This window comes from Strix uralensis, chromosome 1 (genome assembly GCF_047716275.1).
Source record: "Strix uralensis isolate ZFMK-TIS-50842 chromosome 1, bStrUra1, whole genome shotgun sequence".
Lineage (NCBI taxonomy): Eukaryota > Metazoa > Chordata > Aves > Strigiformes > Strigidae > Strix > Strix uralensis.
Window position 1 is genome coordinate 80,213,024 of NC_133972.1, and position 27,084 is coordinate 80,240,107.

Sequence of the window (27,084 nt, forward strand, 5' to 3'; positions counted from 1 at the left end):
GTGTGGCTGAAACGGAAGCCGTCTAGAAAGCAGGAGCAGAATTAATAGCATATTTTCTAATTCTTATTAGAAGGCCAAAAGTTAAGAGAAACTATACAGTCATGTTTGCAACTTTGACTCTGGCCTCTCAGGTGCTGTTGCAGCTCACTGGGAAAGGCCACAGAACTGTAATTTCAGAGACACACTGGAATGACAAACTTGTGTGATCCACACCCATAAAGTGGCAAACTAAAGTGGAATGTTGGGCTTTGCAGATAATTTACTTGGTTTATTTACTTTGAAAACATCTGCTTTGTTGATACTGTAGTCGAAGCTAACAAATCAAGTGTTTGCTAGTGACTGCTCCTTGACAGGTTCTGTAGCCACAGCCCAGGGAGCAGCACTGGAGGATCAACTGCTGGAAACCCTGCTGGAAAAGATGGAGAGATAGACTCTTCAGGCTAACACTGGGATCAAGGGCTGATCTGGGGTGGTCACAAAGAACTGAGCTCTCTTCCATTCTCCCAGGCCAGTAGAGTAACTGCTTTGGTAACTTAAGGGCAGCTTTTACTCAGTTGTTATCAGTAGTTGCTATTTTGCAGTGTTAAAACATTGTGCCTCAGCAGAAGTTCAATGGAATTTCAGGGAAAAGGCACCTGAAAAGGTATTACTGCAATTGAGGAGCCAGGCTGAGCTCAGGGAGCACTGGAATGAAAGGTCTTAGGTTGCCTTAAGGAGGTGGCAGTAATTTATCTTAAAAAGTGCCAGGTAAACGTATTTTATTACGGCTTGGCTACCAGTTCCATGTATGATTCAGATTGTGCTTCTCAGCCTGTTGGCCACAGACCACTGAAATGACCAGAGGAAAAAAATACGTGCTTACTTCTATGCATATGGAAACAAAGTGCAAAAGAAAAAAAACAAACCACAATTGAGCATTCAAAGTATATTCCAAACTTTTTGTTGACAATAAATGAAAAAAAACACTTGAGGCAACACTACCAAAGATGAATGGTGGCTTTATCTTTTCTTCCCATCTCTTGATCCCAACAACTAGTATATCCTTTGACTAAAAGTACACAAGAAGCACTGATAAGAAAGATAGGGTAAATAACCAGATTTCAAAATTTACTGCTAAAAAAATAGGTAGAAATAAAATTCAGCAACATAATAGAGAGTTCATTGCAGGAAAACCCATCACACAATCCCCCAAAAGATCAAGAAATTTGCTCAGCACAAACATGGTAAACAAAAGCTAGAATCTTCCCAAAGGAACAAGAAAAACAAACCACTTAAAATATTATAATGCCAGCATAAAAATCAATGTCATGTGCTCACCTTGGATACAGGCTCACTCTGATCTCCACACCTAAAAAATATATGGAGGTAATAAAGGGTCCTAGAGTCAGGCAGCAAAAGTTATTAGTCAAAGACAGACAACTGAATTAGGAGTGACTGACAAGATCGAGGCTGTTTATCTGAAAGATAACAACAGGACTGAATAAATATACACAATATAGTGAAAGTTAATTAGGAAGTATTTTTTATTTGTCCTCCTACTACAAAGTCAAACAGAACTAAACCACGTTGCAAATTGATACTTTGCTTTAAAAACAATGGATGGATAACCTGTAGAACTCATTGGCACAAAATACGAGTGATGCCAAGAATCAAGAGGATTAAACTGCAATTGGATACGTATACGAATAATCCCCACAGTTCCACTATAAGCAGTCACTAACAGATGGAGATTAGGGAGACATTCTGTAATAGAGATATCATTTCCTAACAGTTTAGGGAAGGATTTCATATACTGCCCTCTGCAGCATCCTGGACTTGCTACTGCTGGCTACGTGACACCCAGCTAGAGGGACACTCATGGGATTACTCCAGCACTCCCTGTGTTTCCAGGGCTGTTCTGCTACCAGAACTGCAGTGGCAGCAGGTACTAGGTGCATGCCAGATTTTACATCTGAAAGGGTGTGCATATCCTTTAAGGTATGTTCGGGCTGTTAGCAAGCAGCCTCAATTAGAAAACTCAAACTTCTGCAATTAAGGTAAACTTTTTGTAATCTCACAGCCCCTCCTAACGCTTAAGCAAACTAATCCTCACTCTTTAGTCTTCTGAGAGATTATTTTCCATTCTATCATTACATCTTTTAATTTCATGTAAAAGTTATTACTCTTGTTACTTTTTTGAGACCCAGGAACAGACTGTAGATAAGAACAAAACCAAGAACAGTACACCTTGATCGCATCTTTGTGACACTACATAAGCAAACTCACAGAGTCTCTTACAAAGCAAATATATTCCTTTTTAAGATAGACTGTCCTAAAGGTAAAGAGGGTATCCTTCAGTAATGGAATTGCTGATAGCCCTGTCAGCACCCATAAATGCCTGTCAATGACAAACAATAAACCAAACAACATGGTGAAGGAACCTGTTTCCTAGCCAGACAAACCAGGCATGATTGCAATACAAAGTGAAAGTTCAGCTCAGCAAAGTCAAAGTCAGCAATGGCTAGTTACCTCCTCCCTTCCTTCCTAGCTGCATGCTTGCAAGAGTTGACATTGGCATATCTAGGAAAAAAAACTTGGTTACAGCTTTAGTTGCTCTTTCATGTCCTATACCTGGTTGGTCTGGTGTTACAATATAAGAAAATTTGATAATGAACCTATATTTTTATTTGTCCTTAATAAAGTTGGGGATGATTGATTTTTCAGTCAGAGCTGAGCAGTTTTTCACAATGCATAAAAATGTGTCTAAGCACAGTGGAAGTGTACCGCTACAACATCTAGGTGCCTTCTGTAGTTCCAAAATACCAGAAGGTACTGGAGAGGCTTCTGAATGCAACTGTAATGCAAATCTCATTATTAACTAGCACTTTACTCTACTGAGCAAATATCAGCACGTCCCTCCTGAATAACAAGAGTATTTCTAACAGCAGTCATCGTATTTCTTAATGGAGAACTGAATTCACTGGCAATACTTCCAGGTTCCTGGACGAGAAATGACTCTGTGCTCCCTGTAGACAGGCTGGGTTTTAATGAGCCAGGGAAACACAAAGGGCCTGATCCTAATCCCACTTAAGTCAACGGTATGGTTTCTACTGACTTCAATGGGCTGGTGCTCTGAGGTCCTGCTTTTGCCTTTGTCACACTCCCAGCTGCACTGGAAACAGCAGGGAGTTTCAGTGTCATTCAAAGAAGAACGGCTCTTCAACAACTAATATTGCCACTTTCTCCAGCATGGAAGATGCCCCATTATAAGCAGGAAAAAAAAAATCAATGGCTGAGAATTTCAGACTGTGTTTTCAGAAAAAAGAACTCTTTGGGATGACACTCAGTATGCTCATCTTGTGCCAACCCTGACTGTGAAGAGAGTGCAGTTAAGTGCTCCAAATTTCCACTATCACTCACAGGTGCCTTGCCGACAGCATATTTATTTTCAAATCTACTTAATTTAGTAATCGTGTTTTCCAGCACCAGAATGATCTGCTCATGGGGAACTGGTGGAATGCATTGGAACAAACTAATACAATGGAATAGTAACTTACCATGGATGACAGGTTACACAGGAATTTTTAACTTACAATCTATAGCATACAGTTTAAAAGACACAGCTTTTTCCTGCCTATATGGTGTTTTTCTTTCTACTGTTGTGCTTTGCAAGCCATTATGTTTGTGTATGCTTGAGCTACTCATCAAGTAAGTTCTTTAATGACCTTAATAAATTACATGTAAGCTTTGAGTTAAGGACACAATTCTTCAATTAAAACTAATAGTCATGATTGTGGCATCTCTCTATGGTGCTGCTGCACTCTGTTGGCAGTACACTATGCAAACACAGCTGGGGTCAACAAACAAGTATTCTTCAGAACTGTTTCACAGCATTTCCTCCATTCAATAGTCTGACCAATCACAGATTTTTGCTCTTGCCCATCAAACTTGCAACAGCTTTGGCTATTTGGTTATCACAGAATATGTGCATATATATACTTTTCCTGTGGATGCTTCTTTTTATTCATAATTACAATGAAGATGACAAGCAAACAGTAGATACTCTCCATAGCAGGATTAAAGAATAAGTCAAATTAGTTTGAATTTACAAGTCAAAGCAGATCTATTTATCAAAATAGGATTCCAGCCAAAAATAATCAATAAATAAAAGAATAAGAGAGTCAGAGACTAACACATGTTAACTTCAAACTGCTACAACCTCCAGCCCCAGCAATCTTCAGGTTTCTGGAGTCAAGTACTGTTACACTGAAATCCATAGCAGAATTTCTGATTTAAGGGCCAAGACTTATTTTCTCTGAGGTAGAGGACGTTCTTGGTGTGCAGCATGTCACTTGACAAGATGGCTTACCTGTTGCAAGTTGCGCCACTGAAGAGAGGAATGAAGCACAGAACAGGAAATACCTGGGTAGGCAGCAGCTCTGCAGGACAGAGGTGGCACCTGAACACATTCAGAAGTCTAATTACATAGCAAAAATAATGTGCATGAATTGTGGTCGCAGTTATTTCTCATAGGCACATTTTTTAAACTCTCAGCCAAGATTTAAAAAAGGTATAGGTGTTTGGTGAATTCTTCTTTGGCCTCATTTTCAGAAGTGCTAAACATCAACTTCTGAGAATAATGGCCCTTTAGAGCTTCTTAATTCAGTTATCCAGAAAAGTCATCAGTCATGTTTGAAGATACTGGTCTTTTTCAGTTATTGTGCTTTTTCCCTGTGTCTTTTTTCACCTTTCCTTTCCTTCAGTTTTCATTGCCGTCTTGCCCAATGCACCAAGCAGAACTCAATAGCAGGGGAAATACTGCTTTCAAGGCAAGAAACTTCACCCTGTGAACACATTGCCATACTCAAAACCAAACCTGCAAGTTGAAAGGCAGTGGAGAACCATTCTGAATCTCTGAATCATCTTGAGGCTTCAGCTAGCTTGCATTAATGGAGAGGATCATTTGGGTTTTTTGACTTTAAAAAAATTAATACCATTAGTAACATGAGAACCTCTTTGCTTTAACTTCTTCCATGTATGGACATTGTTGCTTCAGACAGAAATCAACCATCTTACATCCTGCTTTCTGTGTGCTGCTACAAGGATTGCAGATGAGGAAAACAACAGAAAGAGAACAGATATTGAAACTGAATGTAGGGAAAAAAGAAGAGTGAATGGAGTTAGAAATACTAATTACACAGAAGATAACTTTAAAGTAGGTATTGAATCCATGTTATATATCGATTTTCCATTCTGTATTTGTCTAAGTTGATAGTTCTCCCTCTAGCACACAGAAATGTTCTTTTCACCAGAGAGATAATACACTGTATGTGATGGAATTGGTCTCACGTGACAGAGGGAAGATTAAAGAAAAAACAAGCATGGATTCCAAGTAGATTTCAAATCCAATAGATTCACAACATATATAAAACTAGCACAATTATACACTAGTGAAGTATGTTAATTTACTTGCACCAAATCAGCTTAGAAACTTATCCCTAAAATATTCCCCACTGAAGTGAAAGTGGATTTACTTCAAAGTCAACACAAGAAACTGGATTAGTAATCAGGAGTGTAGAAGACCTTGAATTTGTAATATTAGGTATCTACCACTTTAGAACTCCATAAACACACTTTCACCTTGGTGGACCATAATAGCTACTATCATGATCTACTAGGTTAATATTCAGTTTCTGACATAAAAAGGCCTGAACCAAAGGCCTCAAACCAAAGCCTGAACCACAGGCCTCAAATCAGAGTTGACTTCTGAGTGAACCTCCCAACCAGCATCATTTAGCATGAAATACGACCATGGTAATATCCTCTGACAACTATAAATAAAGAATATATTTTTTTGGACCCTAAACCAGCTGTTTCCTAGAAGACAGGAACTCCTTGGATGCGTCCCGGATCCTGGCCGGATCTGGGATGCACCTGAGTGAAGTGAAGCCAATCTACCAGATGTTTTTGTGCCCTTTTTTTATGTGATTTGTTTGTTAAACTGTATAAAAGCAGGACCCTCTCACAGAGAAGATGGAGACCTCACCTATGAGTGGACGCACTGCATAGGACTTCCCAACCGCTGGGAGTGGTTCTCCGATCCTTCTCTGTGACGGGGCTCCCCAGTTGAAGCATGGATCTGGATGATGGTAAAGTATTAGGGCAATCGGTGAAGTATCTTTCTTAATCACTATAGCTAATTTCATGTAGTAATGATCAGGTGCATTACCTTGCTTATTCTTTCTGCTGCTTTAAACTAAAGTAAAATAAGCTCATCTTTTTAACTTGGTGTCTGTGTCCTTTCTGTTGACCCTGTCAATTGACAAAACAGTTTCAGAACTGGCATGTAACTGTAATTTCTATTTAGAAAATGGACTGTAAAAGTCCAAAAGGGCCCACTGAGGTCACTACTGTATAAAAAGGGAAGTTTGAGATCATATAGTTATTTTATATATTTAAACATACAGGAAACAGACGTTGCCATACTAAGGTATAAGAAGACACCATTTAATCTAATATCCTGCTGATAGAATTGTCTAGTAACAGATGTTTCAGGGCTGTATGAAATACAACAGTGATTTTATAAATACTGTAGGTCCATAATTCATAGTGGGATTTCAACATGACCCCAGGCAGATGTCACTTATTTTCTGAAGCACAAGATTGACAGCCTTTGCAATTTTTGTGTAACCAGAGGTTTATTTGCCTGAAAGACATCCGGCACTGCAGACTTGTTACAGACCATGCTGCACATTTCAGTCAGCATTTTGAATGTTTCCTCTAATACAATGGAGAAAGATGGTCCTACTGGTTTCTTTCATCACTTCAATTTTTTTAAACACTTCTCATGTATTCTCTTCCCTTTTTTCAAATGAAATTACATTACTTTCAATGACCTTTTTTCTCCCTACATCAGAGTATCATCTTCATCCAAAAGCTGTGTATTGAAATACTCACATATCTTCACTTCTTAGAATACTTTGAACAGGTGAATTAGCATTATGATCAAAAATAGCTAACAAAGCACAAAAGATGTGAAGGTGTCTGCTTAAGAAAAGTGTCTGCTTAAGTGACACAATCCACAGTTAAACCCCTGGCTTTGCCTAATTGAGCTTAGCCATCTACTTTAAGAAAAACTTGAATCTGCTGCACCATCCTAGTTGATTTTCATTTGCTCAATACATGTCCCATCTACCCCAACACAACTGAAGGCAACGTTCTGACCTAAACTGTTAAATTTCCATTGTGACTTGTTAAACATGTCACTTAACACTTTGGCCTCCTCTGTTTCACTGGTCCATGGGATGAGGGTGGCAATATCTCAGCTGAGAACCATGAGACCTTCATATATAAAGGTAATAAAAAAACCCACAAGAACTACATTAAATCAGTCTTCGTCTCCTTTCTGGTGTTCATTCACAAAGTATGAACACAAACTATTCAAATGTTACAAGTATGAGCAGTCATTCATTTCCTTACTATCCATCTGTCCCACATGTGTACTAATAGGCATGAAAATACTAAACATAGATCTTTTCTTTATCCTCAGAATGATTTTTAAAAGGCACCCTTCCCTTGCATTTCTGTGTGATGCCTGATAAATAATAGATCAGTTGCATGGTGTTAGTGTTAATATTAATGTTACCAGACAGCGTTTGAGAGAAGCAGGACAGAAACCTGAATTCCAGAGAAATGGCAGCAGTCACCATCCAGATGTATGTTTTGCAGTTCAAGTCCATGTCTACAGTATACAGGTCTTACGGGGTGCACAGTCCCATGAATTTATTCAATTTACCCAGACACGAGGATGCTTACCACTTGATAGAACTTGGCAACAATTTTCTTAAATGAATTATTTAAAGTTAATTGGTAGGTTAAAATAGAATATCCATCAAGCACAAAACAAACAATGGGAAGATACTGTGATCTGTTTCAGGAATACTGACATTTGTTTGTTCTGAAATTAAAGTAAACCTTGTTTCCTCTGCCTAAATGTTGACATTTTCCAGCATGGAGATAAATAACCTTTGAGCTGTTTAATGCTTTGACTCAGCTTCAAGAAATCCTTCCTAGCTATAGGGTTTTTTCCCTTCAAAAATGTGTTCTGGATCCATAAAATATAAAGAGCAGGATTAATTATTTAGTGCTAAATCCATCTCTCTCCTGTGCAGTAATACTAGGAAGTGAAGAGGGGTGTATAAAGACTTTTCTCCCTCTCATCTCCCATCTTAGCAGTTTTACAGGATGTATGTTTGGCTCAATCTAGCCTAAGAACTAGAGGCCTGGCCACCATATTACCAGCCTCAACACAGTTCTGTGAAGGCCTTGTCAACAGATGAGTGCAAATGTGTGCAGGCACCACGCATGGGCAATTCTCAGCACAGAGGAGAGTGATGTCCTTCACCATCCTAAGATGTTTGGTGAGGCTGTGTCAGTACTGTGGCTGCTTTCTGTGGCTAGAAAGATTCTTCTAAGAGATAAGCAAATGGTACCATCTCTACCTTCCCATGCAGATGTTCAGTCAAGAATTAAAGAGAATTTGGGAGAAACTCAGAATCAGCTACAGATGTGTTGCCTAGGACACTACAGAAAACAAACATACCATACTTTCATGCTGAAGTTCATTTAAAAGCTGATTAAGGAGGAGTAGGACAAGAGTTATACAAAGGATGTGTCTATTATTTTAAAGAAAAACTAGTTTCAGGCACAGATCTGAAACCTAGCTAAAACACATTTCCCTCCCTCACCCATATTCTCTTGCAGGAATTCCCAGCCTGCAGCATGGGCATTGGTCACTGGTGGCCTTGACAGGACTGCTCCACCTTGACTTCCTAGCCGGCTGGGGTAGGATGGCCAGCTATGGTGTTACTGTGGGAGAATGGATGGGGCAGAGGTATAGATCAAGAAAAGAGGGGAGGGGCATTGCATCCCACCCTCTGGCAGAAAGCAGAGCAGAGTGATGAGCATCCCAGGCACTGGCAGGCAGAGACAACCATTTCAATGCGAAGTAGAAAGAGGGACAAAGCACCAGGTGAAAGAAGGATGCTCTGCCTCTTACATGTAGTGAATTCTTCCCCTATCCTAGCTGCTGAGTAAAACACTTTCAAAAGGCACTGCAAGATTAAACTGATTTCAAGCTATAAGAGAACACAGTATTTACCATCTAACGAATGTGATTACAAAAGCTTTCACTCTGTCTCTGACATACTCACAGACATTGCAATGCTTCTCAAACTCTGATCTGCTCACAATTACATACTATAAAAAACAGTTCTGCACAGAAGTAGTCTCAACCTCTGGTCTACAAGGACAGCGATTCACTAGTTCTCTGAACTCAGAAGCTCTTGCAAGCCTATTGCTATCCCCTGTGCATCCTGTGGCAGCTGACTCCTTTAGCCATTTTTCACCGGCCCACTGCTTGTCAATAAATCACTGTGCTAATTCCTGTGACGCCTCCTGTGAAGTGCTTTGGGAATAGTGGCAAAGATTTCTGGGCTGCATCTGAGAACTGGTGGTGAATGGCTGACTCCAGGTTGACATGATGAAGAAAGGTTAAGCTCTTCAGCCAAGCAGCCTCTTAGAAAGATTCATTGTGACTCCAGCTATCCCTTTGCTATACAGCAAGGCTGTCCTCTGCATCTGCCTGAATACATAAGGGAGTTGACATTTGTCTTCTGTGTGGCTCACGTACTTAAATTTTCCTCTCTTCTCATTACCCGTGAAGGGTGATTACATTTCTGTGGAATATCACTGGTGATACATCACACTTCAGGGTTGTGTTCCACCTGCCCCCCCCCCCCGCAATGGGAACCTGTGGTTACTTCATCTTTTTCCTTTCTTGAATACCAATCCTCCCACAAGCCAGTGTGTTAGCCACCAGCCTCCCACCAAAGAAGAATAATGGGACTCCTACTGAAGCTCATTAATAGTAAATTATTTTCAGTTAGTGAAGACTATTTTCTCAGTGAAGACTCTGAAGAGCCAACGACGGTACAGCAGAACACTCTCTGCCCCACAGCTGATTTGAATACAGTGGTTTGAAGGAAACCTCAGACTTCAATATTGAGCCATTAAGAACAGCTATTTGTATGGTGCCTGGCTGAACACTGAGGATAGGAGGGAAGGTGGACTCTGTCTTTCCTGATCAGTTGATTTTTTTTTTCCCCACTAGATGGTCTTCAAGTAAACACTGGCATCAGAGGTCTGAACTGGCAGTCACAAGCTGTGTCAAAAGCCGTAAGTCACAGAACTCACACTTTGTTGTATAAAGCAAGGATTTTTTTTTAATTTTTTGTTTTTCTTTTTCTTTTCTGTAAAACAAAGTCATTTACCAGTATTTTTCAGGTCCATCCTTCTGGCAGATGAAGCAAGAAATGCCCAGAATAAGCAGATGTCAGCTCAAGGGCACACTGTTTCTACAGGATAGACTTCTCTGTCTCTCCTCTCACTCGTCTCATAGTTCTCTGTGACACTCTTAGATTTGTGCAGGGAACTGCTATTTGGGGAACTTTCAAAGCAACTTGAGGGAATTAGGTACCTGAATCCACACTGGAATTCAAAAGCTCTAGGCCAAGCATTTAAAAACCTTTGAAGAGGATGCTTAACAAAAAATATGCAGACAGATTCCAAATCTACACATGTATACATAATAAATATAGCACTGAAAAGGTCTGCTTCCATATCAAACAATACTTTATGGCTTGTGCTATAAAAGTGCATGCTCATTTTTGCTACCTCTGACTTCATCCAGTATGTACTATAAAGAAGCTGGAACAGAACTGGTTGAAATTCAGAATTTCTAAAATATCTGAAAAAGTATTTTTTAAACAAAAGCACGTATTTACTCAATTAATTCTCTATATTCTTTTCAATCCAGAATGTTTTTGCTGGGGAGGAAAAGGAGGAATTAAAAGCTTTTCAGTTTAATTTCCTCAAAAATAAAAACTAGCATATGGCTGTCCTGTGCTCCGTGAACGCCCGTGCTACTGTGCAGGGTATCTGGAGAAGCTCAATTCTGACAGTCTCAGTCCTGGTGGGGGACAGCTGGGCATCATGATTGCTAGAAAATGGGAAGTGCAAGACACTCTGGAGCCATGTCGCAATTGGCATGGCAGGGTTACCTTGTAGTTACAGACATGGAGCCCAAGTCCAGGCTCCTTTAAACCTCTAGGCAGCCAGGATGAAAACTTCACTGTCTCAGCCCTCAGGTGGTAGATTACCTGGGCTCTGATGGGACATGAGCAGAACTTGTATGTCTTCATAAAGCATCTCTCTCTGGGCAGCCCAGACTTTACTCTAAATGAATTTGGCCAGAAAGTCCCTGACCACCTCTAAGCAGGAGCTGCTGTGAGAACAGAGCTACTACTTCTACACAGCTGATGTTCAAAAGAGAAGAGGCAGGGAAGAGGAAGAAACTGAAGAGTAATTGGGGCCACTCTGACTGTGAATCAAGCAAACACCGCTGGCTGTTGGGCTGGCCTGGGGCACAGGGGAATGCCTGACATGCACATACCAGGAGTGAAATGCACTGAAAAGCACGCAACCTCCATTACAGGTATGTTTTCTAAGCTGAAGCCCATAAGGCAAAACAAGCAACAGAAAAGGCTTTAAGTCATGAGAGAAAACAGGTGGTACTGCTCCTGGTTGGGACAAGAGGGAAAAGAGGGACCATGGGTACTACTGTAGTACTTTAACTAGCTACTATATAGTCATGCTCTATTGCAACAGCTGAAGAAAGGCTCAGAAGTCAACTAGTATCCACTGACAGAGATTCCCATGAACAGCTGGGACATCTATTGCAAAAATATTAGTCTTACACTCATTTGACCAAATGAGAGGAAAAAAATCCAGAGCTGGAGAACACAGTTCATTAACAGAAAACTGGTCCTCTGCTAGCTACTGTTAAAAGCAGCTTCTGGGTTGTTTTTTCTGCAGAGAAGCTGCTGCTGGGACTTTGCCAGTTCAGCAGTTAAAGATAATCTCAAAGAATCCCTCAGCAAATTGTAAAGTGCTCAGGCTGAAGAACAACAAGGTGTTCAGGGACTGTACTGATTGTTTTAATTTGCGTAATACTAGCAGCAAGCAGTGCTTCAGAATTATTCTGCTTAATTCACCTGTTCCAGAAGAAGACAAAACCAAGCCAGCTTCAATAGATAACCAGACCTAAAAGTATTTGATTTGATCTCCATCTAGATAAGGAAAAGTGCAACAAATCTGGCAATAAAAAGGAAAATTATGTTATTACATTGTTTTTTCTATATACTAACAAGGAACTAGGGGTGTGCACTAACACAACACAGCAGTCAATAGGATCTGACTCTTCGCTGTCAGATCCATCCCTTTTACTATTTGGAAAAGAAGAGACACAGGTCATCTGAGTACTCCCAAAGTCTCTAAAGATGGTGCCACAGTGCACCTACCTTCCTCCTTCAGCAGCCAATACATTTCCTCTCACTTCATTTAACACACTGTTACAAATGTGCAGATCTCACCCTAAAAATGTGCAAGTAATTCACTCAAAGGCAAGAATAAATCCTCCCTTACCTATTCCCCACTTATATTTTTAACAGCATAGCCGTCAAACTGCAGCAAATCAATTTTTTCCCCTTACTGTCTCCACACTGCCTTTTCAGAGTATTTTTAGTTGTTCTGATTAAAAATTTACCTCTTAAGTACCACTGAGGACACAGTGCATTTCTTGATTAGTTTTGTATACTCTTTTCTGCCTACCTATGTATCTTCCTTACAAAGGAAGGAGGCATGTGGAGGCATATCCTTCTTTCCTTCCCTTCTCTTTCTAACAAAAGAAATTTTAGTATCAAACTTTAAAAAAATCAGGTCCCAGACCACTAAGAAAACAACCTCTCTGCAAAATGCAGAAAACACTTTTTCAGAATGAGAATGTTAGGCCATCACACCTGACAAGATTATGCAAGGTACCTAGGAGAAGAGAGTCAGCATGCTAAGCTGAAAAAAACATTTGCAGGGCTCGCCCAAAGCAAAGATAAGCAACTTCGGCATTTCTGGATTCATTCTGTGGTGCTGCATTGTAGGGGACAGGTAATCAGCCCCGAACTCTTCTCTCTGTCTGTCCTCTTCATCAGGGACAACACAGGTCAAAAACTTATTCTGCCACTTCTACCACATATTGTACCCTGTGTGATTAGCCAGTATTTCCTCTATCACTTTGGACAGATATACTTTCACTGCCATCCCTGGAATTCCATGTGTGTGGGGTTGCAGTACTTACCTGACTGTCTCAGAAATGCAAGACACTGCTCTTATTGCGATTCCCTGCATGGCAGCAGTTTTGATTTGCTTATTTGTAGTGGGCAGAGACCTTTCTACCTGTTGACTGGCATTCAGCCAGCCTTTCTTTTTCCCTGTGAAACCTGTTTCTTTTCTGAAACTGGAGAAGTCTTGACCACCGAAAAGGAGATTACTTTCTGATTTAACTTCTGAAGGTCATTCATATTGTTTAGGCATATTAGACAAGTTGTGTAGTAGAAGACCTGAACTTAAAGATATGGAGGGTACAACAACCGTTGCAAAAAGTACAGAAAAAAACCCTCACTTTTTTTTCTCCCTTCAGTATCAATACAGTCCAAAATATTCTCTTTGGTTTTGCAAATGTTTGTTCCCTAGAATGTTCCAAAGGGAAAAATGTCAGCCACAAATCCTCACTCATCATGTATTTGCACAGCAATGCTTAAAGGTCCTTAAAGATCTCCAGTGATTTGAAAGAAATAGTTCAGTCAGGTAGCAGAAACAGTGTCACTGCCTTCCGCTGGCTGGTCGCAAGGCTCACGCAGCATACCACAACCCAAGGCAAGTCACAGTGAACTGATTTTACAGACCATGCACGGAAAGATATGTTCCACAAACCAGATGTATGAAAATCTGAATTTTCTCAGTTAATGCATCAAGAAGAGAGGGCTTAAATCCACAGGATGGGCTGTGGAAAACATTTTGCTCACTGCAAAGGGACCTTTCTTCTCTATTCTGCCTTCCTTACAGATACCCCACTCCTGTTCTTGCCATAACTGCCACAGTTTCACTCAGTTTCCTTGGCCTTTCAGCAAAGCCACAACTTCTTTCTTCATATCTGCTGATTTATTCTTTATATACCTGAATAATGGGTGCGTTACAGCCATGTTTTGCGTTATTCATCTTGGATGAAGTTACACCCTGACTGTGCTATCAGGACAAGCCTGATACAACATGTAGATTCCAACAATATCCTAAAAATCAGGTGACAGTGGACCTTACTTTCCCATCCATGTTCGGTTGTACAGGTCTGTGATGGCTTTTTATGCTACAGGTGATAGGAAGGTATCAAAAGCTGACAGGATTATCCTCTGATCTGTTCAGTCTCTCATACTACTTGCTCCCTTCCCCAGACGCATGTTCTGAATGCAAAAGCCACATCCCACGCAGGTGATGCTCTTCTCTTGTGCACGGATCCACTATTCCCGGATTTCACAGTCTGACTGTGGAGCTAAACCTCCTGAGCAGCTACCTAGGGTCTCAAGTGCTGCTTGGCAGCTGAGATTCACAGGCCGTCTCCTCTCATGTGACACCTTGTGCAGACACTCATCTGTAATGCGGAGAGGTATGTGGGGATTGCAGACACCTGAAAAGTCCATGTTCTCCTTTTATTTTGACATTTATGACTCAAAAGGAGGGTTTGGGGCAGGTGGACCTATATGGAATCGCTGGGATGAAAGCACAGGGAGGAAGTTCTTGTGGATCAGAGGACTCCTGCTGAGCATCCCTACAGTTATCCTGGTTTCCAGAATCACTTTGCGCAAAAGCTACCTACCTCAACTTAGTTGACAAAACTCAGTTCTCTGCTTGGAATAGAGCACATGGATTTCTTTGCTCTGTGAGATCTACCTGTTGCACTGGTGAACAGAAATTTAGAGGAATGGCAAAATTCAAGAGTTAAATACTGAAATGCCTACATGTCCTAACTACCGCTCACACATTATTTCCTAATAGGGAATGCTTTTTTTCCTACCTCAAAGTAACACGTGACTGCAGTATGAAACAAGTTTCTGCCTGAAACATTTTACAATTGATCTAGCCCCACTAGGCTGGCATCCATTACAATTAGTTTCAGCTGTAAGAAAAAGAAAATTTTTGCAGACTAAACAGAATCAAAAAGTCTATTTTCTAGAAAGCCTTCTTCACACATCACGCATTACTCAGTTTACCTCAATGCTGTGTCTTGTTTAGTTAAGTTTACCTAAAATGCATTTAGGCTGTAACGGTTCTTAATTACCCTAAACACAGTAACTTGTCATTCTCCTAAATTTGTGTTTTTCAGTGATGAGACTCCTTCCTGCTGTATCTTTTAATTGTCTGTGCTTTCTTGGAAGATGTCTCAACATTATCACCTTACAAAGCAGATAATCAAGATTTACTTTTTTTTTTCAGACATCTCTTCCTTGTTTAAACAATTACTTGTCTCATGTTTTTTCTCCCCTCTTACCTTTTCCCTGTAGAGGAATATATTTTCACTGCTAATACATACTGTAATTGCAATGTACTGGAGCATGGCTATGAGCCTGAACCCCAGCGGAACCTTGAAAGGTTTCTGAATCACAGAAAAGTCTGTAAGGTAACTACACAGTATCACACAGACAGCCTCTATAAAGGACCTTAATTAAAAGACCTCTTTCTTAAATTAGTTTTATTTGTACAGCATTTTCTGTTTTTCAATCTTTATAGTCCTATAACTAAGAAAGGTAGTTTAAGAAGGAAAATAAGACTACCAAATGTTCTAATTCCTCATGAAACTGGTATTTTTAAAGGATGAAAAAAGTTTGATTTTTAAATTCCAGAAGTGATTAATTACAAGCATGAACTTATTAAGCTGCTTGTAAATAACATTCAAGACAGCAGCACTGCAGGCTTTCCTATCCTATACACTCTTCTCCCATTCTCCATACCAGAATCACTACAAATTCAAGATAATGATTACAAGCATCTAGATCTGTAACATACAGATCTATAGTAACACTGAGGATCTCTTATGTTTATTTCTGTGTCCAGAGGCTTTTTTGCAACACCTAATTAAAGAAGCCACTTTATTGTTCCTGTAACAAGACAATTAGCTCGGGATTAAGACTAAGCAGATCACCCTTCAAAGACCTTTAAAGACCTTCCAAAGGCTTTAGGGAACAGACAAAATGACTTACAATGGCTTACGTCATCAGTCTGCAAAAGTTACATATCTGTGCACACCCTGTCCTGAGAAGAAAGGGCAAAGTAACCATTATGTTATAGGTTTTATCTTTTTTTAATGAGTAGATAATCTCCTTGGAATTACTGGTTTTTTAATGGGGCATTTTAAAAGATTTCTTTTATTGTTGTTGCAGTTGAACAAACTAAGAGGACTACAACATCACTTACTAACAATCCATTAGTGTCACCACCCAAATTCTTCAGACACTAAGGCGAAAAATGTTTCCTCCTTGCAGTGTCAAAACATATTTGGATGTCTGCTGAGTGAAGGTTTAATGGCTTTAGAGGACAATACTAGGAAAGTCCTAAATCTGTGTGACAATTGTCAGCAAGCAGTCATCCTTACCATCTATTTGCAGAAGTCACAGAGGGAACCAGAGGTGTATTCCTTGCAGAGGAAGAAATCTTGTACTGAACAACTGTCACCCCTGGTATATGTTCACAATGTGTCAAAGCATATCAAAGGAGAAAACACATATAGTAGAAATCCAGAATAGCAAATCCTGTCCCTAACTCACCACTCTACTAGTATGGAAGAAAATATTCTTAGTAAAGAGAACCATGACCCATGAGCTGAGCCATGACTGATGCAGTGCTGCTGGCGAGGTCCTCCCAGTGTATGTGGATTCCTCCAGTGAGTGCAAGAGTAATCACAGAACAATACTGCCTCTGAGGGAACAGGGAACAAGATTTCTCCAAACCTTCAGCCTTGGAATTTCTGCTTACACTACACACAGGATTTTCCCCCAAGAGAAGATGTAACAACAAAGATGACTGCATGGTTAGTATCACCAGGAAGAATGTATACAAAAACCGGCAATGAACACAGAGGTGTTATACATAAAATAAACATTCAGAATGAATGAACGGAAAGGACCAGTTCCAAAAATGGGTCCAACATCCCAGTTTTTACAAAAAATGTTGATTGTACTGTATCAGAACCATCATGATAGAAGACAATTAAATATATTTTCAGCACAACCTGTGTGAGCAGCCTTCAATATATATGCACTTGTGCTAACAAATACTATGGTGCAGTCCAAGTGACAATAAGAAGTTATCCATACCCACAACAAACTTGAATTTCTCCGTAAGATACAATCTCATTGTTCTTTACAATGAATAGTACTCATTATCTTACCCTAGTCTATATTCCTCTGCTGGACACATTGTTTTGAGTATAGGGTTAAGATCATTTCACATGATTTGCACGTGAAGACCACTCAAGAATTAATTACTCAAAGCATTCAGATGCCCATACAAATTCAACTGACATTTCTGTTTCTTCACACAGCAGAAAAAGTCTCATATAAAACCATACAAAAAGGGTAAAAAGGAAAAAAAACAAATAAATATTAATCCACTGAACCACCATGAAAACTAGGTCATAGAATAATCTATCCATCTGGTCTGCAACACACATCAAATTCAAAAGAACAATAGGGTCAAACACCTGGATGTAGAAATAAAAAAATAATCTATAGGTGTTGGAACACAACATGAAGCATTTTCCTATCATCTTCAAAGAACACTGCAGTTAGGTTTACTACCTGCCTTTCTATGGTACCAGGAAAAAAAGTCTCAAAGAAGAGAAACTATTTTAAAACCCAGTTTTAGAAAGTTGGGTAGCCAGCAGCATATTTACTACTTCATTTGGAAACAGCAAATTGAAAAGCAGTGCATATGTAATAGCTGGTACTTGTCAGTTTTTGATACAACTGATAGTATCAGTTGGACAAGTAACTTGTGCACCCAACTGTCATGTCAGTGCTGCTATATCTATAAGAAGGTAGTCTGAAGCCTGAGAGATGGTTCAACAGCATAAATAAGTGTCAGAAAGAAATGAACAAAGCCTGTTTTTTTTCTTCCTGTTGAACACCAACAATATTATTCTGCAACAAATCATTATTAGCCCTGACATTTATAGTAAAGGTCTACTAGCGAATCAGGACTAGAATAAGAAAGGACGAGAACAAGGAGACAAACACCAGCCACTGAGCAAAGAGCAGGACTAGAATGTCAGACATGTTATGGTTAAGAGTGTCACACTCTGGCAAATGTGTTGAGGAAGGCAGTTGTTCACTGCTGCTGTGATTAACTGAGCACAACACACTGGGCTTGTGGTCTGAATATCAGAAGCTCAGTACTAGTACAAAACTGAAATACAAGATAAAATTTTAAAGTAAAAATATTTATTTTTGAAGGTGGTGTGAAAATGTTTTGGAGCTAAAAAATGAAATGTGCTGACTGAAAGAATCAAGGATTTCTTGGTATACAAAACTAAAATCTTTACAAAATATTTATATTCTGACCACAGGAAGAATGTGTTAAATGTTTTACTTACTTTGGATGGGTAAATTCATCCACTAGGACAACCTTTTCTATCAGGTCTTCACCAATGGTTCGGGCCAAATCATAGAAATCATTCTTAGAGTAGGTCTCAGAAGGCAGCCAAAAGGAGATGTCATTGATCAAAGGTGGATATCTGCTGAGTGGCTGAAAAAATGAAAAAAACATATCTTTGTAAGTGGCTGCACTTGGTAGGTATACCTACAACTGTTTTGAACTTGTATAGCACAGAGAGTGTACATTTTAGAAGCTTGCTGAAATGCTTTTTGAAGTGCAAACTGACCTCGTAAACAACTGAGATGCAAGATTTTATACTAGGAAACGTCTTTTAAAGAACCCCTGATAACCGCTTTCATTCATTCATTCATTCATTCATTCATAAAAAAAACCTTGTTTTGTTTGCTAAAATCAGCATTTATGAGCCTGAATACACTTTTGGATCTGAGCTGTTTAAAAGGAAAGAGATCATTTTAACATGATTATTCATTGGGTAGAATTGCACTTTTAAAAAGCATTTTTCAGATTTTTTACAGATTCAAAAATTCTTATCACTTTCATGTATAAAATTTATATGTAATTTATAGCATTCTTATATAACATATGTTTATTATTTGTATTGTCCAATTTCTGAGAAAGTCTTATCAATAGGCACCTTCTTATTAAAAGGTTACAATAAGAAACAAACTTTGGCTTTAAAAGAGGGATCAGTTCGCTTCCCAGTGGTTTTTATAGACATCCAAACATCTACAACAACAAAAAAAGTATTGCCATTAGAATAATTATTAATTCCACAAGTACCACAACAGACTCTTAAACATAAAGGGGCATCTTTGCTGCAGACAGAAAGATCTCATCTTGTGGCCAGAACACTGTAACTTGTTATTTGCAAAAACAGGAAGAGAAAGAGAAACAAAACGAGACAATTATTAATTTTTCAGTTTTGATGAAATTTTCCTGGAGTCAGTGGGTTTCAGATTGTGCCTTTGCTGAGGCACAATCTCCTTTTGAAGAAAATAAAATGGTAGTGCTCTTCTTTCATGCCCTTTAGGTCATGCAATATCTTAGTTCTGCCTTCCATTAATGCACTGCAGTTGAAATTAGTACTTTTGCACAAGACTGTTGGGGTCTGCAGGAGAACACATCTTTTCTTATTTTGCTTATATGCACATGACAGCTGATGTGTACACCTTGGTCTATACAGTATGCTATCTCACTCAAAAATGTATTCCACGCCTGGAAATGTTTTATGATGGAGCAGTGTAATCCTAAGTGAATACCTGCTAAAGCAATAAACCTGTTAAAAAGGCAAATTTACAGCATGCTGATTTACTCAAATCCTGTTCTGTACAGTGTAAACCAGTTAATAAATATCTGATAGGGAATACAGTGCAAGTTTTAAATTAATAACCCCCCCCAGTGAATAAAATTGTGAATCACAAATGATTATCCAACTTGTTAAAGGAATAAACTTGTCAAATTAATTCACAACCTGTACACCAAATTAAAAAAAAAAACAACTTGCACAATAAATCCATCACACGAGCTTTTGATAAAACACTAATGAATGAAATGTAAACATCTCCTCTGCTATACAAAAGCCACAGCTGCAAATGCTGGAGATACTTCTCAGTCATCAGCTTGATACATGTGTTAGTGTTACATAAAGTTACAGTCCTGCAGTAGACCCCTATATTCTCACCTCATCCCTGTCTACCACTATATTTACCACTGCTGTATTTCAGCAGACAACTGAACACACATCAAAGCTTGCAGGGACTAGTCCAAAACTCACTGAACTCCCAGCTTCAGGACATTTATTCAACCAGAAGATGAGGCTCATGGCCACTCCATTTGGGCAGGTGCCTACTTTCATTCCTACAGGCACAAGGACACTATAGAAAAATAATTGCATGTTCAAGTAACTCAGTAATAGTCTAAACCCTGAAAGAAGCAGAGTACCCACAATTCATAGTGAGTATTTGCTATCCATTTCAAAAGAAGCAGGATTATGTCAGGCACATGAAAACAGCACTCTTTTTCCCACTTAAAATGAGATGTATAAAAGGACCCAATGTGGTCAGATCTTGCAAATGTACAACAGTCTGATTTACATTACCAGTGTCATCAAATTCCATATGACCAAAGTTACTCAAAGATGTAATAAACTGTAGGGTCTGGCCCTCCTGGATTATCAAGTCTATAAGAAAACTGATTCTTTGACTCAATCAGTGGTGTTACTAGCTGTGAGAGATGAGAAACCAGGCCTGCGAGAAACTAAGAAAAATGGCCTGAGAAAGCAAAAGTTGAGGCTGATCAAAGGAATGCCTCAAACACTCACAAGACAAAACTATGAGTCACAGGGTGGATAGTGTGGAGGTCGAAGCTGATAAGGCTGCCCGAATAACACAAGATGCAGCTGGAGGAGAAAGCCCTGTGGAGACAGGACGGCTCTGCTCTGGTGCACCTGGACAAATTTCAAGGGCCATCTGTCCAGTGAATGACCTTTGCTTCATTATCCATGAAATGCATATTAAAGTTAACACCCCTCAATATGCTAACGAGGGCTAACATGATCATGCTAATTACATCATCCCATGAAACACCTTACCCCTCCCTGTACATGGGATACGTAGGTATGTGGGTTGACCTAGGGGACAGACCCAAGGAAAGTGTGTATAAATCAAGGGCGAAGAAGAAAGGGGGGGCGCCTGGAGAGTGCAGCGAAGCAAAGATGATGGATGCAAGTGAAAAAGATGGCTGCCTCCTGTGCCTCCTGGAACCCTCGCTGGCGGGATCAGCGCAGAAACCCAGACCAGTGATCTGTATTTTCCCATTCCCTCTATCTCCCTCTTTTCCCTTTCCCATTAAGAAATGCAAGGCATATTGTATTGCTTGCCACAACTTGCTATATACTTAGTCAATTATTGTGTGTTCAATTAGTACATTGTGGGTAGTTTGGACTTGGAGACTTGTTGTCCGCTCCACTGGGGATCTGCGAATCTGAGTCACTTGCCTCCCTTGTCTGAGCGGAACGTGACACTAGCCTAGATACAGAACTGTAGTTTTGTGTGTGCACGCATGTGTGTATGCTTGTGTGTGTTACAAAGACTGGAAGGACAAATGCTGAAAACCGTAAGTGTAACTTTTTTATTATTGGGTACTAACCTTTTCTCAGCGCCTTATAATGCAGGAAAATCTTTTATGGTAAAAGGCAAGGTAATATTGCCATATTACATTGTCCCTTCACCACCTGGCTGCAGTCAATATCATTGCAGTATTATATCAATACCAAAGCTAGTATAAAGGGTAAAATTCCTAGTTCTCAAACATATTGATCTGTTTGTTGTAGAGCTACATAAACTACATAACTGTTTATTAGCTACACCTAAAACGTGAAGAGGATAGGACACGAGTCTCCAACTGGCAGGTCAAAATGAAGTCACTAAGTTTGTATTCGGGCACCTGTCGTGGTTTAACCCCAGCCAGAAAGTAAGCACCACGCAGCTGCTCACTCACTCTTCCCCGCTCCCAGTGGGATGGGGAGGAAAATCAGAAAAAAAAAGTAAAACTCATGGGTTGAGATAAGAATGGTTTAATAACTAAAATAAAATAAAATACAGTAATAACAACAGTAACAACAAAATATAATAATAATAGTAATGAAAATGAATATAATAAAAAAGAGAGACATAAATAAAACCCAAGAGAAGACAAGTGATGCACAGTGGAATTACTCATCACCCACTGACCAATGCCCGAGCAGCAATTCACCCCCCAGCCAACCCCCCCCCAGTTTATATACCAAGCACAACGTTCTATGGTATGGAATATCCCTTTGGCTCATTCAGGTCAGCTGTCCTGGCCATGCTCCCTCCCAGCTTCTTGTGTACCTGCTCGCTGGCAGAGCATGGGAAACTGAAAAATCCTTAATTTAGGGTAAGTGCTACTTAGCAACAACTAAAACATCAGTGTGTTACCAACATTGTTCTCACACTAAATCCAAAACACAGCACTGTACCAGCTACTAGGAAGAAAACTAACTCTATCCCAGCTGCAAGCAGGACAGAACCCCAGCAAATAAATACTGTGGTCCAACATGTCCCACTGTCCTCCTTTCTAAACTCTCCTGTCCTTTAACAACAGAGTGGTATAAAGCCCATTGATGTTGATCCCTTTCCAGGTTCAAGGCAAATGGCAGCTCCTAAGACTGTTTCCTTATGAATTTATAGACATTTTAGAGTCACCCCTTGCGAGCAATGTGTTCTTCCCACTACATTTTCTGCTCTGCTGTCACCTCCAGCCACGACTTCCAGCTACATTCTCTTCACAACTGAGGTGTGCTCCAGCACAATGCTCAGAGAAGCTAAGAAGACACTGGCTGGCTCTGCTGCCTCTGTGTTGGCTGACTCCTAGCACACTGCCCAAGCCTGGAAGTCCCGCTGTCCCTCCTTCCACTGCCTGACCACCCCCTTAGTTTTTTGGGGAACTGAAAAGAGGTTTAGGAAAAAAGTAGAACTGATCCTACCTGAAGAGCGCTGCTTCAAGGTGCTGGCCAGGCCTGGTGGGCAGCACTCAATGCACAGACAACTCTGCACCACTTCTTGGGTCCCATCAGAGCTTTGTCACCACAGTGCTACTTTAAATGTTCTGTTTACTTTCCATTTCAAACACTGCAGTGCACTATCTTTGACATTTTTCAACAGCCTCAGAAAACAAGAGTGCTTTCCCAGTAATTACACTATCTATAGGACTCCACTGAGTCCACTTTGTAAAGAATATTGCAAATAATGACATCGCATTTTTCAGTCACCCAAGGTGAAAGCATTTAGGAGTACTGAATTACTATCATTTTTTTTAATAATAAAATGGAAGCTTATGATGATCCACCCTCAGTGATACATGTTTACCAGTCATTAGTCACACCTCCTTCTCTGGTTAATAAATAAGCCAAGTACTTACTAAAACTGCAAGCTCTTCCCTCTCAGGACGCTAATTTTAGTACAGCAGTGAGTAGCTGGACACCAGTGCTGTACCCTGCTCTGACAGCCTGCCTCGCACATGCCTAGATATACCTGAGGACTGCATCACTGAAAACTCAGGGCTGGGACTCTTCTACATGGGTTTGTGATAGTTTAGGGCATTCCTCATCCCCAACTCTCTGCTCCACCTTTCTGTCCAAAATCACTGACCATGCAGCAGCTGATTAAACAAACACATGCCTGTTCCTCCACCACTGCAGTTCACAGCCCTCTGTAGCCAGCTAAAAACTGCCTCTCTCAGTGGTTTATGCTAATATACGCTCGATGAAGCACTGCAGCAGCTTGAGGCATTGAGGGACAGCTGTCTTAAGCAGCAACAGGATCCACCAGAATTCATCTGTCAGCATAAAATAGCAAATACTTGGGTTCTGCGCATGTTGCCACACCATGGCACTACTCTGGACACCTTGGCAGCAGGAATCAGTTGGTCACCGTAAGAGTAGTCTCTGTTTGTCCGCACATGGCAAAGGATCATCAGCTAGCCTGGATCCAGCTACCTCACAGCTACACAGGAGAGAAAATACAATACATGGCAGAAGCCCCCACCTCTAGAAGAAAACCAGCTGGGGATAATGCACAGCCAGTGCCAGTGAGCAAGCCAGCACAAGGCCACAGAGTGTCTTTAGCCCAAAAGACACAGAGTGTCTTTTTTCCAAAAAATAGAATGAACCTCAGCACTTTCCACAAATATTTGGCATTAGGAGAAAAAAACCCCACGTTTTCCCAGATGCAGTAGCCATGAGTGCAACATGCTGAGGGGACAGGAGAAGTTTTGTGTTTGTGGCTGTTCACTCGATTCCCTCCCTGATGCCGGCTGCAGATGGGGAGACACAACGAACGAGCGACAAACACAGCAGAGGAAAAAGCTGTACTTGTATTTTGACAGTGGTGCAAGGTTAACGATGACATGTACTGGGTTAGCAACTCCACAGCAGCCAAGCTATTAAAAAGCCAGCCATGCTGTACTGCCATCACCAGTCTAAGTCAGAAAAATATGAGACTTAGCAGCATCGCGGCTGTCAAGTTCTAACAGTCCTGCATTGCCCATGTTTTGGAGAAATATGTACATAAACTGAACAGTTCTAATGCTATGACATATTCTCATCAAAATGAAAGCTACAGTCCTCTAATAGTTAAGCCTTTCTTAATATATTCCATGGTGAAACTACATTAATTCAGTGTTATCATAGGAAATTTAAACACGTAACAGGCATGACATTCAAATTTGCAAATTTACAACTGTAAGTTAGCCCCCTTGCACATAATGAAGTTTCCTGTATTAGTGTGTATGCGCCTAGATTTACACTTCCGTGTTTATGACCAGTGTAGACAAATTACAGTTGCTGCAGCATAATTTTGAATTTCTTGGCTGTCATGGCTTAAAATTTGCAGTCACAATGTTCCATTATAAGTTTTCTACCCTTCCCTTCACCAAATCAATTTTTTTCTTACTTATATATAGTAAATTCTATATATTCATACATGTATACACACACACACATATTTATGTGTAAACACACACACATATACCCAAAGGAGGAAATGGAGAAATTTCAACAGAGAACTTCTGTAAAGTCTGATAAGCAGATATACAGATATGTTCTGGGATTAAGCTCTTAAAACAAAAGCAAATGGACAAGTTTGGGATTGATGCACTGCTCTGTCCCTCTGTAGGGAACAGCAGAAGAGTGTTAGCCTCCAGTGGTGCTCTGAGCTTCTCAGGGAATGAATACACAAGTATGATCAGCCCTTTCTGGATGGCAGTCTGCTCCCCCCAACAGAGCTCTTCACCTCTGCAAGCTCACATACAGGTACAGGGAACATCATGTGTCCATGGGAACATCATGTGCTCCCTGGATTTCAGGCACTCTGCTTGTACATGGACCATTTTGAGTGGAAGAGGTTTTCTTCACGCATGGGTGAGAATGCTCTGTCCTTGCCTTGAATATCATGTGAGTGCCTTTGAGTGTCCCAAATGGCTTTCAAACCATTAATTCATTTAATGAGGAAAGGAAAACATCCTTCACTACTTCTCACAGAAGCAAGTGAAAAGGAGGACAGAGCAAGGGATGCATCAGTTTTAAAATGAACTAAAGGATGCATTTTTTTTCATAGTGTGCATACCATAATTAAGGACCTGTTACATGGAATCAAAAGGGACTAAACAAATTCACAGTGGACAGATCCTCTAGTTACTGTTAAACAGAACGATCCAACTGCATTTTTGGTTCAGCAGCTCTCTCACAGCTTTAAGCAGTAAAAGTAGAGAAGGATCACACTGTTTCCATACGCGCTCTGCTGTTCTGCTGTTCTACAAGCATTTGCAGTTTGCCGTCAAAGGAGACAGCATACTTGAGCTGGATGGTTAGGTATATCATAATAGGTCTTTTCTCTTTAAGAAAATTGCTTCTTTCATGGCATTCTGGTAATGACAATATTACCAAACCGAATCTGCTTTCCTTATCTAGTTTAGTGATTTCTCATCTTAAAGCAAGTATGGAGGACAGCATAAAGACGTTGAGCTACTGACGAGAACTGGGTACAGCACCTTAGGTATAACTCCTCTTAGGCATGGCAGCAGTACTATGCAATTAAGTCTTCTAGGGGCTCTCTAGGGCTGGGGGAAGGGGAACGATTGCCCAAACATTTCACAGCCATCCCCATTTTCTTCCCTTTTTACTTTCTAACCAGCCTAGTTTCTTTCTATTCCTAAAGGTTTTCATTTGTTATGCTTGATGGAAATTTTTGATTTCCAAGCTGTGTTTACGAGTCCTGGTTCTGACCCTGCTCCTTCGTTTGAGACGAGAACCCAAGCGAAAGCTACCACCAGCCACATTTGACTACAGATTCTCCAGCTGACTGGACTTGCCAACACACATTCGTAGGTCGAATCAATCAAATAATATCCCAGTTCCCACTCCAACTAGTGCAGTTGATAGACTGGGGATGAAAAGGGGGAGGGATGTCCAACTCCCCTCTAGCGATCAATACCTTGAAGAAATCATATGTTTGGCAGAAAGACCAGCTTGTTTGTCAGCAGTAGCCTGCACAATTAAAACAGCATTGGGTTACTGTTCCTCATCTTGGCAAAGCACTCTCTTTGCCTAAAGGCATCCCTGGGGAAAAACGATCATGGAATTACGGAGATACAGGAAGTACCTTGCAGAAAATATAAGAAAGAAAACAATGTTATCAAGAAACACAGAAAATTAAACTGTTCTCAAAGGTGAAACACCCATTCCAGACCCAAGTTGAGCAGGGAGGTGCCATGGGAGACAGACTGTCTTTCTAGGTAAGACTCAGCCTACAATGTAGGATGAAGCGGCTAAAGCCCCCTGGCAGGAACTGCAGCTTTGTGCCTGGCCAAATCTGTGAACCAGATCCCACTCTGCTGTGTGGTGCATGCCACCAGCTGAGCTCTGTCCTCTCCCCACCTAAGCTAAGCCCTATGGGGCCTTGTTGAAGGTAA

At 40.3% G+C, this 27,084-nt stretch overlaps 1 protein-coding gene across 9 annotated transcripts in view; it reads right to left on the reverse strand.

The window, feature by feature from the left end:
• The window catches only part of FARS2 (phenylalanyl-tRNA synthetase 2, mitochondrial), a 255,190-nt gene that overhangs the window by 63,186 nt on the left and 164,920 nt on the right, over window positions 1-27,084 (reverse strand). For all 9 annotated transcript variants that reach the window (XM_074872600.1, XM_074872543.1, XM_074872563.1 and 6 more), the window contains one exon: window positions 18,572-18,723. In XM_074872600.1, coding sequence (XP_074728701.1) covers window positions 18,572-18,723 — 152 coding nt within the window. The remainder of the gene's footprint in view (window positions 1-18,571; window positions 18,724-27,084) is intronic.